The 17,465-nt window shown below is 39.3% G+C and overlaps 1 protein-coding gene across 1 annotated transcript in view; it reads left to right on the forward strand.

Moving 5' to 3' along the window:
- The first annotated feature begins 276 nt into the window (after nt 1–276).
- LOC140466589 (uncharacterized) overlaps nt 277–17,465 on the forward strand; it is a 91,336-nt gene continuing 74,147 nt past the window's right edge. Inside the window, exons 1-4 of the mRNA XM_072562042.1 lie at nt 277–364; nt 8,075–8,143; nt 8,256–8,484; nt 10,125–10,242. Of these exons, the coding sequence (XP_072418143.1) occupies nt 316–364; nt 8,075–8,143; nt 8,256–8,484; nt 10,125–10,242 (465 nt within the window). The 5' untranslated portion in view covers nt 277–315. The remainder of the gene's footprint in view (nt 365–8,074; nt 8,144–8,255; nt 8,485–10,124; nt 10,243–17,465) is intronic.

The following is a 17,465-nucleotide window of genomic DNA, read 5'->3' on the forward strand; positions in this document are numbered from 1 at the left end:
CTCCTACAATTATCTGCAATCCCTACCAAAGGCAAATTCCAAAACTGCATCTTTAGTGTTTACACAATGTATCTTTAAGGTTCCTAGTCCATTTAAATTTTTTTAAAAACCTGTTTATCTCAAGTAGATGATTAATTGCCCACAATAAAACATCTATAGAATGGAAATAGTCTCCAAAATCAGTATTTTTTTTTAACTTCCTCATTCTTTTCCTATTGGGCGAACACCCACAGGAATATAAATGACTGCAATGAGGAACCTCAGGTAATGGGAGCAAGTCATTAGAATGATAATTTCTCAGCTTCAACATCTGCAATGAAATACTCTTTATCGCTTGTTATTTTGGTCCTGATGCAAATCAAAGGTAAGCTATCTTTTCCATGCAGGATCCCATACAAATCCTTCTGGAGGTCCAGTGAAGAAAAATTCAGTGTATGGTAGGTGTTTGCTGATATTACATATGTGAGTTTGTGATTGCATGCATCATACTATAATTAGTGCCAATTGGCATATTTTCATCAATACATACATTAGTTTGTGAAAACATCATTTTAGATAAGGAATTTGGTCTTTATTGAATAGTCTGCAATTTTGAAGTTATGGAGCTGAGGACAAATATTTAGTGGGTTTTACAAGGAATTTACTTGTATTTATACATTTTCTTAAGGCATGGTGCATCAGTGGTTAGCACTGCTGCCTCACAGCCCAGGGACATATGTACAATTCCAACCTTCGATGACTGTCTATGTGGAGTTTACATGTTCTTTGCATGGGTTTCTGCTGAGTGCCCTGGTTTTCTCCACAGTAAAAAAAGTGTAGGATAGGTGAACTTGCCATGTTAAATTGCCCTAGAGTGAACAGGGATTTGCAGGCTAGGTGGATTAGCCATGATAAATGCAGGGTAATAGGGAATAGGGTGGGGTCTGGATAGGATGCTCTTCAGAGGGTCAGTACAGAGTCTATGGGCTGCATGACCTCTTTCTGCACTGTAGGGATTCTATGTGTTTCCTCCATCTACATGCGAACCATGTATTAACTGTGCTGCAGAGACTGTTGCTGTATATTCTGAAATTTATATATTTTGCTCTTATGCAATAGTGAAATGCAAAATGGATAGCAAAATTTGATAATTGAGAAACTAAACTTACTTGAAGTTGCCTTTTAATACTATATATTACACTTGTAAATATTTATACTATACATAAATGATTTATTTAACAATGGTACATTAATGAAGCTTTGAATTGTGTCTATTTCAGGTCTGTACACCGTATTTAAATATTCCAATTTTTAAAAAAGTTTTCCAATATATTTCAGATATTTTTAATGCAAACATACTTGTGTTCCCTTACTGGACTTGATAGAGCAATTTATTTAATAAAACTTTACAAAATGATGGCTTTATGGTCTGTTGTTTTTAATATAAACCTAATGTAAAGACTGGAAAGAAACTTTGTGAATTTTAATATTCAAAAAAATCTCAGTTGCATCCATTAAATGAATCAATATGTTGTCTGATTGGAAAGGCTACCGAAGTTTGATTTTTAAGGTCCTATTCTTGCCAAAATGATAGACTAAAAGGAAAAAATATAAATGATCAATACAAGTTAATATTCAAACTTCTGAATTAAAATGGTGAACGCATATCAATATCCTTTGTTTTTAACTTTGAACAATGTCTATTCCAAAACCTGTATTTCTATTAGGTCTGAATAAGAAGTATAACATGCTTTGTTGAAATGTTGTAAATGTTTAAATATTGGTTTTGTTGGAATTTGGATTGGCTGTAATTTCTGTCAGACCCATAAGGCACAATTTTGGCATTGGATTTCCGCACTTTTCCCAGCAAATTCCTGTCATAACCTCAGATGGAGACTGTCAAAACAGCACAAACCATCCCCAGGTTCTAATGATCAGATCCTTTTGCTCACTGATTCCTTCTCCCAGACCTTCCAGTAGTTGGCATTGGTACATCTGAAAAGGTCAGCAAGGCAACTGCCAAAGGTGGATTTTATCTTCTGGTGATCCCAAACTCTGTTTCTGGGCTGACTGCCCAAAGACCTTGCAGTGTGAATGTCAGCAGAAGGCTGCAAGGTTATTTTTAAAGTAGCAGCTTTAAGTTGTGTGTAATATTTTGGTCAGGCTCTGATATTGAGCATGAACTCAAATGCGTATTCATTACCCATGGACACATATTATATTCATTTTATTGTTTTATTGAGAAAGGTCACATAATCACAATTTTAAAAATAATCTGAATACATGTGCTATTCTGTACATTAGCTTTTTGTGAGAAATAGCAACTGACCAAAGCATTGCTGACCTTGAAGTATTTTCTCAAGTTCTTCAAGAAATTTAAGGACATTGGTGAGGCCACTTTTGGAATACTGCGTGCAATTCTGGTCTCCCTCTTATTGGAAGGATGTTGTGAAACTTGAAAGGATTCAGAAAAGATTTACAAGGATGTTGCCAGGGCTGGAGGGTTTGAGCTATAGGGAGAGGCTGAAAGGGCTGGGGCTGTTTTGCGTGAAGCATTGGAGGCTGAGGGGTGACTTGATAGAGGTTTATAAAATAATGAGAGGCATGGATAGGATAACTAGACAAAGTCTCTTCCCTGTGGTGGAGGAGTCCAGAACTAGAGGGTATAGGTTTAGGGTGAGAGGAGAAAAATTTAGAAGGGTTCTAAGGGACAACTGTTTTATGCAGAGAATGGTGTGTGTATGGAATGAGCTACCAGAGGAAGTAGTGGAGGCTGGTATAATTACAACATTTATAAGGCATCTGGATGGATATATGAATAAGAAGGGATTAGAAGGAAATGGGCCAAGTGCTGGCAAATTAGATTAGTTTAGGATATTTGGTCGGCATAGGTGAGTTGGACTGAAGGGTCTGTTTCCATGCTGTACATTTGTATGACTCTGTGAGTCTATAACTGTATGCAAGAAAGACATAAATGTCTATTTAAGATCATAGTGGTGTATTATTGGATAATCCCAAAGCACTCTTTTACAGTAGTCAGAGATACTTCCTTTCTATTTCACAGTTATAGTGCTTAATTTTAACTGTGCCCTCAATTCCCCATCCTAAGAGCTTTGATACAACTAATCTTAGACTTTCTCAGCTTCAGGGTTTTAATCAAGCCCTTCTCATCTGGAACATTTAAACTAAACTCCTTACACTGAGATACTGTCCTTCTTGCCAATCCTAAAGTAACTTCCTTTTTAAGAAATAATTGTTTTGCATGTACAGCTTTGGCCAAGACTTCTGCAAACTGTCCCAAACTGAAAATAAAAAGTTTTCTTCAAAGCTGTATGTGTAAGCTGAAAACAAAACTGGAGAACCTTCACTCTGATAGCCTAATACACTATACTGCATACTTTGTTCACTTGTAAACTCTCCACTTGTAAACTCTCCCCATTATTCTCCAGGAAGTTCATAATACGGTGTTTCAAAATAACTCACCATTGTTCGAGAAATATTTACAAGTTAATCATTAAACCCCTTGAGGTATACAGAAAACCTGTAAGCTACTAGTTCAAAATTCAAAAATCAATAAAACTATGTATATGTTGTACAACTTAAATCTTAACACTAATTGTTCTTTATAACTTATCTCCACTCTGCATAAAGCTAAAGCATTGCATATCTGCAAAAGAGATGATACACAATGGCAAATGAAACAATTTAAGGGTGACAGGGGATTAGTGAGCTCTTGTGATCAATGGCAAATATTCTCAATCAATGTCACTAATTCAGAATGCTCATGCAAAATGTAAATCTTTGCATTATCTTACATTGCAATAGTTCAAAAAAAGTGACTCATAATCACCTTGTTGAGGGCCATTTTAGGCAATAGATACTAGCCTTGCCTATCACACTCATTTTCCATGAAAGAACAAAACAATTGTCACTTGCTGATATGCTACTAAGTTGCTGTAGGATCCAAGCTTTTTTTTAACTTAAGTTGGTGTAATTTCCATAATGTATTTGCACTGTATGTCACCAGATTTTCTTTGGAGGAAATCCAAATTTAGGATGCTTTAAATCTGAATTTGGATCAAAAATCCAAAATTATTCAGTCCAAATTTGGGTCATTTGTTTCTCAAAGTCATTCCATGAATACACTCAAAAGTATCTCAAATGCCTTAGTGAACAGTGAACAAAGTTTGATGCACTGATCTGTATCCATCAGCCTGAGCTGGAGCAGGTTAATCTTACAATGTAGATAAGGCAGACTTAATGTGTGCTGGAGCACTGTGACATTGGTGCTGTACACTGGCCTCTGAAACATTAATAGCTTCACCTTGCATTCGGGAAACAATTGAGTGTAAGCCTCAACTATAACCTACCTATAGGAATGAGACACTTAATCATTAGGTCTCATTCAAGGAAATTTTTAAAAGTTAACAGCCAATATAATCCAGCGAAGAACAATCTGCAGCGTTACAATTCTTTGCCTGTCTAAAAAGCTGTAAAGGTTCATGCTACTCAGTTTGGAACATGGCAATAAGATTAGAATCAAAGGCATGGTGTACCACCAGACAAATGATTCTATCTTTGATACAGTTAATTTCTCTTGTGAAAATAGATTTAGACTGACCTCCATTTGTTTACGGGATGGGCATTGCTGGATTTATTGACCATCTCTAATTGCCCTTGAGAAGGTGGAGGTAAATTGCATGTTTGAAATGTTGTAGTTGTTGGAGTGTAAGTGCACCGTGGAGTGCATTTCAGAACTTTGACCCAATGACAGTGAAGCAAAATGGTTCCAAATCAGGGTGGTGAGTGGCTTAGAGGGAAACTTACAAACGGAGGTCTTCCCATGCGTTTACTGCCTTGTCCTTCTAGATAGTCAAAGTTGTGATTTGGAAATTGTTTCAAAGGAACTTAGGTGAGTTATTGCAAGGCTTTCTGTAGATGGCACACACTTCTGCCACGGTTCTTGATGGCGGAGGGAGAGAATGTGGGGGTTGTGGCTGGAGTGCCAAGCAAGCAGACTGCTTTTTCCTGGATAGTATTGAGCTTCTTGAATGATGTTGAAACTCTACACATCCAAGCAAATGCAAGATATTCTAACACGTTCTTGATTTGTGCCTGATATATGGTGGGCAGAATTTGGAGAGCCAGGTGGTGAGTTCCTCACTTCAAATTCTTGGTATTTAACTTGCTTTTGTTGCCACTGTACTTATTCACTCAGTTCCTCATCAGTAGTAAGGCCCAGGATGGTAATAGTGAAGATTTAACAATGGTAATGTCAGTGAATATCAAGCAGAGATGGTTTCTCTGTTGTTGGAGATGGTCACTGACTCTCACATGTGTGATGCAAATGTAACTAGCCACTTAAAAGCCTCTATATTGTCCAGGTCTTACTACACATGGACAATGACTCTTTCAGTATCCAAGGAGTCATGAATGGTATGAAACTTTGTTCAATAGTCAACCAACATGGAGGGAAGATTATTGATGAAGCAGTTGAAGATGATTCAAACTAAGAAGTTGCCCTGAGGAACCCCTGCAGAGATATCCTGAAGCTGAAAAGACTGACAGAATTCACATTGATATCAGTTTGGCTAGGGCTCCTTGATGCCACATGCGGACTGTCATTCTCACCTCATCTCTGGAAGTCAGCTCAGAACTGAGTACCCCTGTTGAAACTGAAACTGAGTATCAGAGATTTTTGTTTTCATTGTACTTCTATGTGACATTCTACCTGACACTAGATCTGACAATTTATTACACTTGGCATATGAAGCTGTGTTTGCTTATAAAGAGGCTGAACTACAAAAGTTAATACTATGATATCCTCAGAGAATCCATAGGCATGTTTACTTCTTATCCGTGCCGATTTGCTGACCTCTGCTAGAACTGCAGCTGGAGTCCGTGAGTGGCCTTGGGATTTTGGTTGTGAACTCTATACCACTTTGCTGGAAAACAACAAAGGGGAAAATTGAAAATGCAGAAGGGTGCACCAAATTATATATTGATAATGACCAGTTAGAAGGGAAAGAAGAGAAGAAACTCAATCGCTCAGACTTTGGCATCAACACATCTAAACAATATTATAAGAGTAATGAATTACACAATTCAACACTGTCTTCCTTAGATGCGTTCATTTTGAAGGCATCCCGTGTGCACTCTATTTTGACACGGAATAGCATAAGACTGAACCTCAATAAAAATATTAGGCTCAATCTTTTTGTTTCAGTTAAATGAACATTGTGCTGAGTTTTTCACTTGAGGCCCCAACTGGATCTTTCTCAACTCACCCCCTTAGCTACCTATCCTGCCCCTGTGGCATCCTTCACATCCAATTCTAACCCCATCTTAACCACAGGCCATTGCCAAAACAACTGACCACTCACCAGGTATCTGCCCCCTCCCCATCTTGAAAAAGTCGTTGTACATATGGAGAAGTGCCATCAGTCCAGATGGGGCAGACTGGGGGAAATTGGCACCTTGCTTTGGAGGCAGGTTCCTGGAGGTCTTTCAGCTGGCACAGACACAAGATGTCCTCTTTCCTCCGAACCAGTAGGCCTTGACGCAAGAAACCTTAGCGATTGCCACCTCAACCAGCTGGATGCAGGCCTAGCAGTGAAGGAAGAAGGTCAATGACTTTCTCCACCCCCTCAATATAGGTGTTACCATCTTCTCTTCAATGCTGCAGACTCACTCGCTGTCTGCTACTGAACATAATTCCAATCAAGGCTCCTGCTCTCCTACCAATGTTCCCTCAAAGCCACACAGACAGGTGGAGGTTACCCCACATTCTGACTGGCACACAGACACATTGATTTCCAGTTCTGGAATCTGCTGCCATGTATGGAAATTGCAGGCCAACGCATGATACATTAGATGGAATGTAGACTATCACTCTCACTATTTCCTGAGACTTCCTCCCCACTCACTGTATTGCCCCAGCCCTCACCAACATGAATGTCGTCTGTGCTGCTACTTACTAATCTGAGACCCTTCCCCAACAACACCGAATGCTAAGGCTATGTCACCCACTTTAATCTTCCATAATATCCACCCCTGTCTCTCATTCCAGGAGGAAAGTAGACCACAATGGCACAAAAGGTCTTAAAGTAGGCTGTTGGCTGCCTGACATTCTGCTCCTTGTCCCTCATGTGGATAGCATCCTGGCTCCGATTGCCCCACATGGCTGACTGACTGCGCCAAAGCCTCTGGCCTGGTATCGAAAGCTGTCCTTCATTGTGTCTGACAGGACTCACTAAGCAAAAGCTATCTCTCTTACCTGCTGATAACAACGGCAAGCATCCTGGCTTTGTGCTTGTACTAAACAGCAAAGTCAGAGTGATGTCAGAGAAGCCTTGTATATCTGGCAGAAGTGACAAAACATAAAAAGGCAATATAGGGATGGACTTCGCATCAAGAAGAGCCTGGAGACATAACTGGTCCAGTCCATGAGCTGGGTGTGTGACCTTCAGCACAAATGTGTTACCTGACAGTAACATAACAATGAAAGCTGGCAGCCTAAATTGGAAGATCAAAGTACCATAAAGGTTTTTGGGATTTCAGCACATGATGAATGGCAATGTCCATAGTCATGGGGTGTATGTGGTTGGTGCTAATGAACCACACCATGGAATGCTGGGAAACTCACCATATCTCCCAGTAAATGCAAAAAAGATGCGAAATGTTGCTGACATTAAGTTAGGCCTCACTGGAGTTCTTACCCAGTTCTGTCACAGATCTCACCATAGGCCATTAAGGTTATTTGAGAGATTAAAACAAGACCCAGAACTTCTTCAATTGCTTCCTCTGAATATTCACATTTCTAAGGTACATGTCTTCAATAGAGTCACTTGTTTTGGTTAGTTTCAATTTCTCTTTGGACCACACTTACTGATTTAATGTGGAAGTGACAGCAAAGAACAGATTTCTGGCTCTATTCATCAAATACTCTGAAATGCTTTGTGATTGTAAGAAGAAAATATTGATACAGGACATGACGCTTCATGGGAATCCCTTTAGATAATGATGTATTCTTTGCCAAAATAAAACATTATTTTGTACTTCACTCTTACAAATTATATGTCTCTTTCTAAATTAGCCTTGGATGGCTCAGTGCATTCCCTTCTTCCCGGGGCTGGAGATGATACGCCACCACAGAGCAGTGTTGGTTAGTGCTCATTCTTTTAATGTATTTGTGCATCTGACTTAATGTTATTCATGTAGAAATTCTTATCCCTGTCGTATCAATACGCCAATATTCTTTTCTTCCTTGCTTCAAGGGAACTGTTACACATGGGGGCGAGGAGCGTTTAGAACTTTCCAAGATGACTTTTTTTATTTTGCATCCAAGTGCAATTTCATACTGAGCCGTCAGTGCAAGGGTCCCGGAGAGGATTTTAACATCCAGATCCGCAGGGGAACAAATGGCAACCTGGAAACCATCCACATGCTGATCGAAGGTGTCTCTGTTGTTACAGCGAATGAAACAGTGAGAGTTAAAGATGTGACGTAAGTGAGATCTATTGTGAAGTTAGTTAGAGAACAATCGCCCCAAATTTTCTATTCTTCAATATACTTTTATGAATGTTGAGTATCGAATAAATATCCAAAGCCTGAAAACTCCTGTCTCTTCATTGAAATGTAGTCACACAGAATTTATAAAATATCAGGAGAGTCTTTATTGAGGATGTAGGTTTGGTCGCTGAGCTGGAAGGTTCGTTTTTGTTTGTTTCCAGCTCAGCAAGCAAACCTACATCCAGAACCTCAACCTGAGCTACAAATCTTCTCAAAACTCACTAGTGTTTATTGTCTACTGAACAAAAGCAAACACTTAAAGCAAAATACCAATTTCATGTATTTGTTTGTTTACTATGGAGTTTTCTTTTTGGAACTATGTCAGACTCTCCTTTTAGCTTCTAATACATGTCATGCCAAAGGTTGGAAGAGGGCATTGTTATTCACGTTCTGCTATTTCATGAGTCACAACATCACATAAAATATAACTTTTCCAGTTACTGAAATGGCTAGTTAAATATCTTGTGCATTTTAAGTTTTAAATAAGCATATTTATCAACCCAGTTTCTTGAATAAACACAAAACAATTGGTTTATACAGTTTGTAATTTGGAAGCCTCAATGTTTATCCTTCTAAGAAACCCAAAACGCACAAGCGATAACATGCACATGCACACCAGGAAAAGGATATAAAATGATTCGCCTTTCTGAAAGGAAAATGCTTTGGCCAAAGAGTTTTAGTCCTAGAAGAGGAAAAGGTGCAGGTGTGGAATGTTCACAGTATTTTCCAGTCCAATAGCCTGGTAATCATCAACAGATCACCAAGCATGTCTTAATAAGCATAATTTGCTCAAGAAATACGGAAGCACAAGCATGTTTCTTCTTGAGCTGTTAATGGGATGAGTTTTGTATATATATCAGAAACAGGACAGTTAAGCAGACTGGGTTGTTAAGTATATTCAGGGCTGAGATACATAGATGTTGAATCAATAAGGGAATCAATGGTCAAGGGGAAAAGACAGGGAAGTGGAGTTGAGGATTATTAGATTAGCCATGATCTACGTTACTGGCAGACATCTGCTGGTATATCTTATGGTCTTATGGGCAGTCCCTTCCTCAGAGGCATTTTCCATAAGTGAAGACCAGAACAAACTCCAAGCTAAACATTGCTCGAAAGAGCAGTAGCAAGAGGTTTCCAGTAAAGCAAACAGTTTGCACAAGTCATGTGATTTCTAGCTGGGCTTAGAAAAAAAAAGTCTCATATCCACAGTGAATTTTCAATGACTTTTTAAAGAAACTAATCCAGGTATCTCCCGAAAAATTGAAAGAATTGAATTTTTCCACTGAAATAACTTCACAGAGGTCACGAAGCTATCCTTCATTTACTTGACATTGGTCTGCTTCCTCAGACCCAGCCCTCCAAGTGAACAGAACCCTAATATTCCTGTTTCTATCTATCAATTGAGGCTCCCTGATTGGACCTGATTAACAGCCCCATCAGGGAACCCATATTCTCTGAGCTATACCTGGCTGACTTCGTTACAATCATTACATCCGCAAAAATTAAGTCTTCAAATAAAATCTTAAATATGAGGCTTCTTTATAAATTATTGACTCCATTCATTTGTTTTCTAGTATAAAACTGCCATATGATGATAAGATCATTGCTATCCAGAAATATGGAATTTACACAAGGATTTACAACAGGAAGCATACAATATCTGTTATGTGGAATCATCGGGATGCATTGTCGGTAAGGTTATGGAAAGAGATTGATGCAGATTATTGTTACAGGAGGTGTAGACAATCAAGTAGAGATTTGGTATATGTTGATCTTCCTACACATGAAGCATCACGTGTTGCACAATTCCATGGATCATCCCTCTAGTAACTCAATCTAATTGAATGTAAATTGCTGATGCCAGCAAGCTATTTGAGGACAGAGTCTACGTTTGATTTTTCACCCAAAGTACAACACATCTGGCAATACAGCAAAAGCAAAGACCAACAAAACATTACCTGCTGGCACCTTGAATGCAGTTAAAACATCCCAATTTCACAGAAACATTATCAAACAAAATTCAAAACCAAGCAACATGAGGAGATACCTCGAATACCTAGTCTGAAACCTTTGTCAAAGAGACAAGTTTTAAGAGATCTCTTACAAAAGGAAAGGAAGGAAGAGAGAAGAGGGAACATTTGAATTAGGACCAAGAGAGCTGAAATCATGGTAACTGAGAACAGAGTGATTAAAATCAGGGATATGCAAGTGGCCAAAATTGAAGCATAGATACCTTAGGAAGATGGCTTCAGCGTCAATAGAATTTTTTGAAAAGCCACCTTGGTTTTTATTGGAATCTCAGGGTCAAATATAATACTGATTTAATCTCAAAATGAGAAGAATGAAATTGGTAGCTAGAGAATGCACAAGTTGGAAATTAACGTAGGAAGTTTGCAGATGACACCAAAATCAGAGGCTTAGTGGACAGCGAAAAAGGTTATCTCAGATAACAACGGGATCTTGATCAGATGGGCCAATAGGCTGAGAAGTGGCAGATGGAGCTTAATTTAGATAAATGTGAGATGCCGTATGCTGGAAAAGCAAATCAGAATAGGACTTAAGGTCTCTGGGAGTGTTGCTGAACAAAGAGACCTTGCAGTGCAGGTTCATAGTTTCTTGAACGTAGAGTCGCAGGTAGTTAAGATAGTGAAGAAGGCATTTGGAATGCTCTCCTTTATTGGTCAGAGACTATTGAATAGAGGAGTTGGGAGCTCATGTTGCAGCTGTACAGGCCACCTTTGGAATATTGCTTGCAATTCTGGTCTCCTTCCTATCGGAAGGATATTGTGAAACTTGTAAGGGTTCAGAAAAAAATTGTGATCTAACACTCTCCCCTTAGCCCTTAATTCCTTGCGAGGTCAAGAATTTATCAATCTCTGCCTTGAAGACATTAAATGTCCCTGCCTCCACTGCGATCTGTGGGCAGGGAATTCCACAGGCCCACTACTCACTGACTGAAGAAATGCCTCCTTATTTCTGTTCTAAATTGACCCTCTCTAATTCTAGGGCTGTGCCCGCAGGTCCTAGTCACCCTGCCTAATGGACACAAATTCCCAGCGTCCAACCTTTCTAAGCCATGCATTATCTTGAAAGTTTCTATTTCCTCAACCTTCTAAACTCTAATGAATACAATCCCAGGATCCTCAGCCATTCATCGTATGTTAGGTCTACCATTCCAGGGATCATCTGTGTGAATCTCCGCTGGACACGCTCCAGTGCCAGTATGTCCTTCCTGAGGTGTGGGGCCCAAAACTGGACACAGTACTCCAAATGGGACCTAACTAGAGCTTTATAAAGTCTCAGAAGCATATAACTACTTTTCTATTCCAACCCTTTTGAGATAAATGACAATGTTACATCTGCTTTCTTAATCATGGACTTAATCAACGGTTAGACAATCCCAGACTAGCACTCCCAGATCGCTTTGTACTTTGGCTTTTATGAATTTTCTCACTGTTCAGAAAATAGTCCATGCCTGTATTCTTTTTTCCAAATTGCAAGACCTCGCAATTCCTCACGTTTGCTGGTGTTGGAGGATGTGAGCTATAGGGAGAGGCTGAATAGTCTGGAGCTATTTTCCCCAGAGCGTTGGAGTCTGAGGTTTATAATATCATGAGGGGCATAGATAGTATAAACAGACAAGGTCTTTTCCCTGGGGTGGGGGAGTCCAGACCTAAAGAGCATAGGTATAGGGTGAGGGGAGAAAGATATAAAAGGCACCTAAGGGGGTAACATTTTCACATAGAGGGTGTATAAATGAGCTGCCAGAGGAAGTGGTTTGGGGCTGGTACAACTACAGCATTTAAAAGCCATCTTGATGGATATATGAATAGGAGGGGTTGAGGGGGATATGGGCCAAGTGCTGGCAAATGGGACTAGATTAGGTTGGGATATCTGGTCGGCATGGATGAGTTGGACTGAATGGTCTGTTTCCATGTTGTACATCTCTATGACTCTGAGTTGGGTTGAAGGACCTGTGTCCATGCTCTAGACCTCTCTGACTCTATGACTCTCAGTTAAGCAACTGTATTGCATTCCATTATGATCCCAGGATAGAGTACAGGGCCTGATAATGATTTGTGTGGTCCAGTCTGACCTAGTTCAAGCCAACTGAGCTCCATATTCTTTAAAGTCTGCAACTATTAAATGTATTGAAGTGGGGATGGAGGCTATTATGGGCAGAGTGAGGAAGAGTAATTTTCTATTGGGGACAAGGGCATCAAAGGTGGAAGTGCAGATGCAAACAAATAAGCTCTTAGAGTCATACAGTCATAGAGATGTACAGCATGGAAACAGACCCTTCGGTCCAACCCGTCCATGCCAACCAGATAAACCCAACCCAATCTAGTCCCACCTGCCAGCACCCGGCCCACATCCCTCCAAACCCTTCCTATTCATATACCCATCCAAAAGCCGCTTAAATGTTGCAATTGTACCAGCCTCCACCACATCCTCTGGCAGGTCATTCCATACACATACCACCCTCTGTGTGAAAATGTTGCCCCTTAGGTCTTTTTTATATCTTTCCTCTCTCACCCTAAACCTATGCCCTCTAGTTCTGGTCTTCCCGATCCCAGGGGAAAGACTTTGTCTATTTATCCTACCCATGCCCCTCATAATTTTGTAAACCTCTATAAGGTCACCTCTCAGCCTCCGATGCTCCAGGGAAAACAGCCCCAGCCTGTTCAGCCTCTCCCTGTAGCTCAAATCCTTCAACCCTGGCAACATCCTTGTAAATCGTTTCTGAACCCTTTCAAGTTTCACAACATCTTACCAATAGGAAGGAGACCAGAATTGCACACAATATTCCAACAGTGGCCTAACCAATGTCCTGTACAGCCGCAACATGACCTCCCAACTCCTGCACTCAATACTCTGACCAATAAAGGAAAGCATACTAAACATCTTCATCACTATTCTATCTACCTGCGACTCCACTTACAAGGAGCTATGAACCTGCACTCTTCTTGAAGAAAGAGACTGAGAATGCTCTTAACTGCATTCTTGTTACAACGAGGTGTGCGGAAGTTTGAATCATTTCTCAATGTTTCAATCTCCCTCGTTGGCTACAACAGAGATTTCTATTCTTTTTAAGGCTGTGCTATACTCTATTGTGACTGTACCCTTCCCCAAACTGTAGTTAATTGATTTCACAAAAAAAAGATTCACTTATGACATTCCCTTGAGTTTAAAAAGACCCCTGTTTATTATATAATAAGCCCAAGAAAACATGATAAAACACAACATCAACTCTCTGTAAAATCACATTGGTACACGCAAACAACACATGCACAATCAAACAGATAAACTAACAAGTTCACAAAAAAGGAACAAATACACACACAGTTGGTGGTTTGGATTATTGACAGTAGCAAATGATGCAGTTATCCTTTGGTCAGAGTTTGGAGTTTAAGAATAGAGATATGTTGTCAGAACTATTCAGGTTGTTGGAGAAGCTCAGCATCCCTCTGAGAGGGATTGATATAAAGACATACATGTTTCCTGCTTTTGACTAACATTATTGCAGCTATGAATGTGATTCTAGCAGAATGGGTTGTCAATCTGCTTTCATGGCATGCTAATGAATACAACAGAGGTTCCTGACCATTAAACCAACAAACTGCTTCTGAGAATGTAATATGAAAACTTCAATCCACCTTTAAAAAACTGAATATTGCTTCATTCCCAATGAATTCCAGCCACCTTTCTAAAAGCTACAGATGGGCTCAAAGGTTCCGTCCAAGATCCACACCTCATTTGGCACAAATATCCTTCAAAAGTCTCTAAGATGTGCCCATTGTCAGATAAATGCTCTGACATTGTTATGTTCCCAGGTAATGGAAACACTGAACAAGTCAGATTCTGGAGTGAAACATGGTTTGATAGACCATAAGATTCAGTTTTGCAATTTGGTTACCTGGTGGTTAGTCACTGAACAAATTCACAAAAGACTACCAATGTACTTTTCATAAAAGAACATAATTTTATTCAACAAAAGAATAGGAAAATAAACGATATACAAATATACAGCAATTTGGAAAGATTTTGTTGTGAACAATGAAAGGAAGATGGAACCTAATTTCCCAGGAATCTCTTTTATCGAAACTCAAACCTAGTGATGTACCACACCAAACTTCACTTTCAAGTTTCTTCTTCAACTGACAAGTTTACAAATGCTTCCTTTCAATGGTTTTCTGCACATTCATCAACTATAAATTCTCTTCATCTCTCCCAGAGACAAACAGTCACAAGGTAATAACTTTTTTCTTACTAATCTCTAAGGAAAGCTTAGGATCTTTTCTGCCTACTTGGACTGCAAAAACAGCTTAAAACTTATTTCTACCTCTGATGGCCTGGAGACTGCCAAAATTAAACTGCCCTCCTGCTTATCTCTGAGCTAAACATGCTTATGATCCCTGGCCTGTCCTTTTGTTAGAAAAACTCAGCTGAGTGAACACTTCAGTGATTCCTCAGGTTACCAATCTAGTCAAAAGCAGAAATTGCTCTGAAAACTCAGCAGGTCTGGCAGCATTTGTGGAGTAAAAGTAGAATTAACATTTCAAGTCCACTGATCCTTCTTCATAGCATTCTGAGCTCTGAAGAAGGATCACTAGATCTGAAATGATAACTCTGTGTTAACCCACAAGTCCCTGATGAGACCACACTTGGAATATTGTGTCTAGCTCTGGTCGCCCTACTATAGGAAAGATACAGAGGCTTTGGAGAGGGTGCAAAGAAGGTTTACCAGGATGCTGCCTGGACTGGAGGGCTTGCCTCATGAAGAAAGTTTGAATAACCTCAGACTTTTGTCTCTGGAGAGAAGGAGGAAGAGAGGAGACCTGAATTGAGGTATGCAAAATAATGAGAGGAATAGATAGAGTCAATAGCCAGAGACTTTTCCCCAGGGCAGGACTGACTGGTACAAGGGGTCATAGTTTAAGATACTAGGAGAAAGGTATAAAGGGGATGTCAAATGAAGGTTCTTCACAGAGAGTTGTGAATGCATGGAATGCATTGTCAGCAGTGGTGGTGGAAGCAGAGTCATTAGAGACATTTAAGCACCTGCTGGAACATGCACATGGATAGCAGTGAGCTGAGGGGTGCGTAGGTTAAGTTATTATATTTTACATTATGAATAAACCAATAAACCAACGTTGTGGGCCAAAGGGACTGTTCTGTGCTGTACTTATCTATGTTCAATATTCTATGTTCTATGTTTCAGATTTCTAGCATTCTCAGTTCTTTTTCTTTTTAACCTGTCCAGTAATTTAGCTTAATTTATATGTTTTCTTACAAATGCTGTAATCCAGGTCCTTGATTCATTAATGAACTCAGCTCTTATAGCAGTAACACATAGTCACTGGGCATGTTTTTCTTCTCTAGAGGCAAATAAAGTTCTGATCCCTTGTTCTGTACTGTATCTGTAGTTCACCTCCTGATTGCCAAAGCAATCCTTAAAGTAGTAACTTCATTGTGTATGCTGTGCCGACAGTATAAAAGGTTCTACCTCTAATATGTGAACACTCCTATAAAGGGGTAAATCAAATTAGCAGATGAGAATCTTTTCATGCCTGACCAAATTTAATTGTCTTTGATAAAATATTAACTTCAGACCGGCTGTCTGTTGTCTAATCCACTTGTGTGGTCATATGATGCCTATGTCCATTTTAAGTTGGTTCCTATATCAAACCATTTTTGTCCATGTAAGTCCTAGGTATTAAATTGGATGATAACAGACTGTTGGAATGCAGAAGAAAGCCATTGAGCCTAATTGCACCTGCAAAGATGGAATTCAAAAATTCAAAATTAGATGGATTTTATCTGTATTATCATGGCACTGTGTACGTACATTTTTTAAATGCGAGCTATTTATCCCCATAAGCCCCATGCCCTGTTTATGGAGGTAAGCACAGGTACTGAGGTGATGGAAACAACCCCCCCTGCCATATGCATATTTGAAGTGAAATTCATCTCCAACATGCATCATGTAAGACTCTCCCTGTGAGCATGCTCTTAACAATTACTAGAAAGCTGGTTTGCACAATGCTGCTGGCTTAAATTACTTTACCAACCTCTTTATTTAAAAATTGTTTTCTTCTTTGATCCTCTGATTGTGGAATGTTCTGGCAATCAGCCGGTCCATTTCTGCAAAGTGAAGCAAGCAGCAATTTCAGATTGAATTTTTACAGCATCAGTATATTTACATGAGCATTCAAAGAGGAAGCTCTTTTTTGGGTGAGAGTGTTCTAATGTGAGAATGCCTTGTTTCGCATGGTTTCCCAAGACAACTTTCTACTCATTGTATATCACATTGTCACCTAAACATTTGCTTGTCTCTAATGCTGCATGTGCTGAAACCGATGCTAAGATAATCTTCAACAAAAGCTCAGGTTTCCTGTTATTACAATTACTGCATTTTGATTTGTTATGACCTGATATGGCTACCAATTGTCAGCTTGTTTTCCTAAAGTCAAGAAACCTAGCTTTGGTAGGTCCAATGTTTGTCATGTTAGTTAACTATGGTGGTGCTGTAACAGAAAGTAGATTTACTGGTATACATGATTGTACATATATTTATTGCTTAGAGTGAAAGGAAATTCCACTGGTTTTAAACTAATATTCAAAATTTAATCCACATAAATAAAGAGTTCCATTTCTAGGGAATCTTTCAAGATCTTGAGACATTCCAACGTAATTTCAATGTTAATTAGATATGTTTCCACATACAGCAATGAGATAATGACCAGGTATATTTGTTATTCAGTCTGAAATGAGAGATAATTATTTCCCAGGTTAATAGGGAGAAGCCCCCTTTTCTTCTTCACAATAGTGTCACAGATTATTACACGTCTTCCTGCGAAGGAAGATGGTCTCATGGTTTAAAGTCTCGTCTAAAATAAATACCCCTAACAATG

Source organism: Chiloscyllium punctatum, chromosome 44 (genome assembly GCF_047496795.1).
Source record: "Chiloscyllium punctatum isolate Juve2018m chromosome 44, sChiPun1.3, whole genome shotgun sequence".
Classification (NCBI taxonomy): Eukaryota; Metazoa; Chordata; class Chondrichthyes; order Orectolobiformes; family Hemiscylliidae; genus Chiloscyllium; species Chiloscyllium punctatum.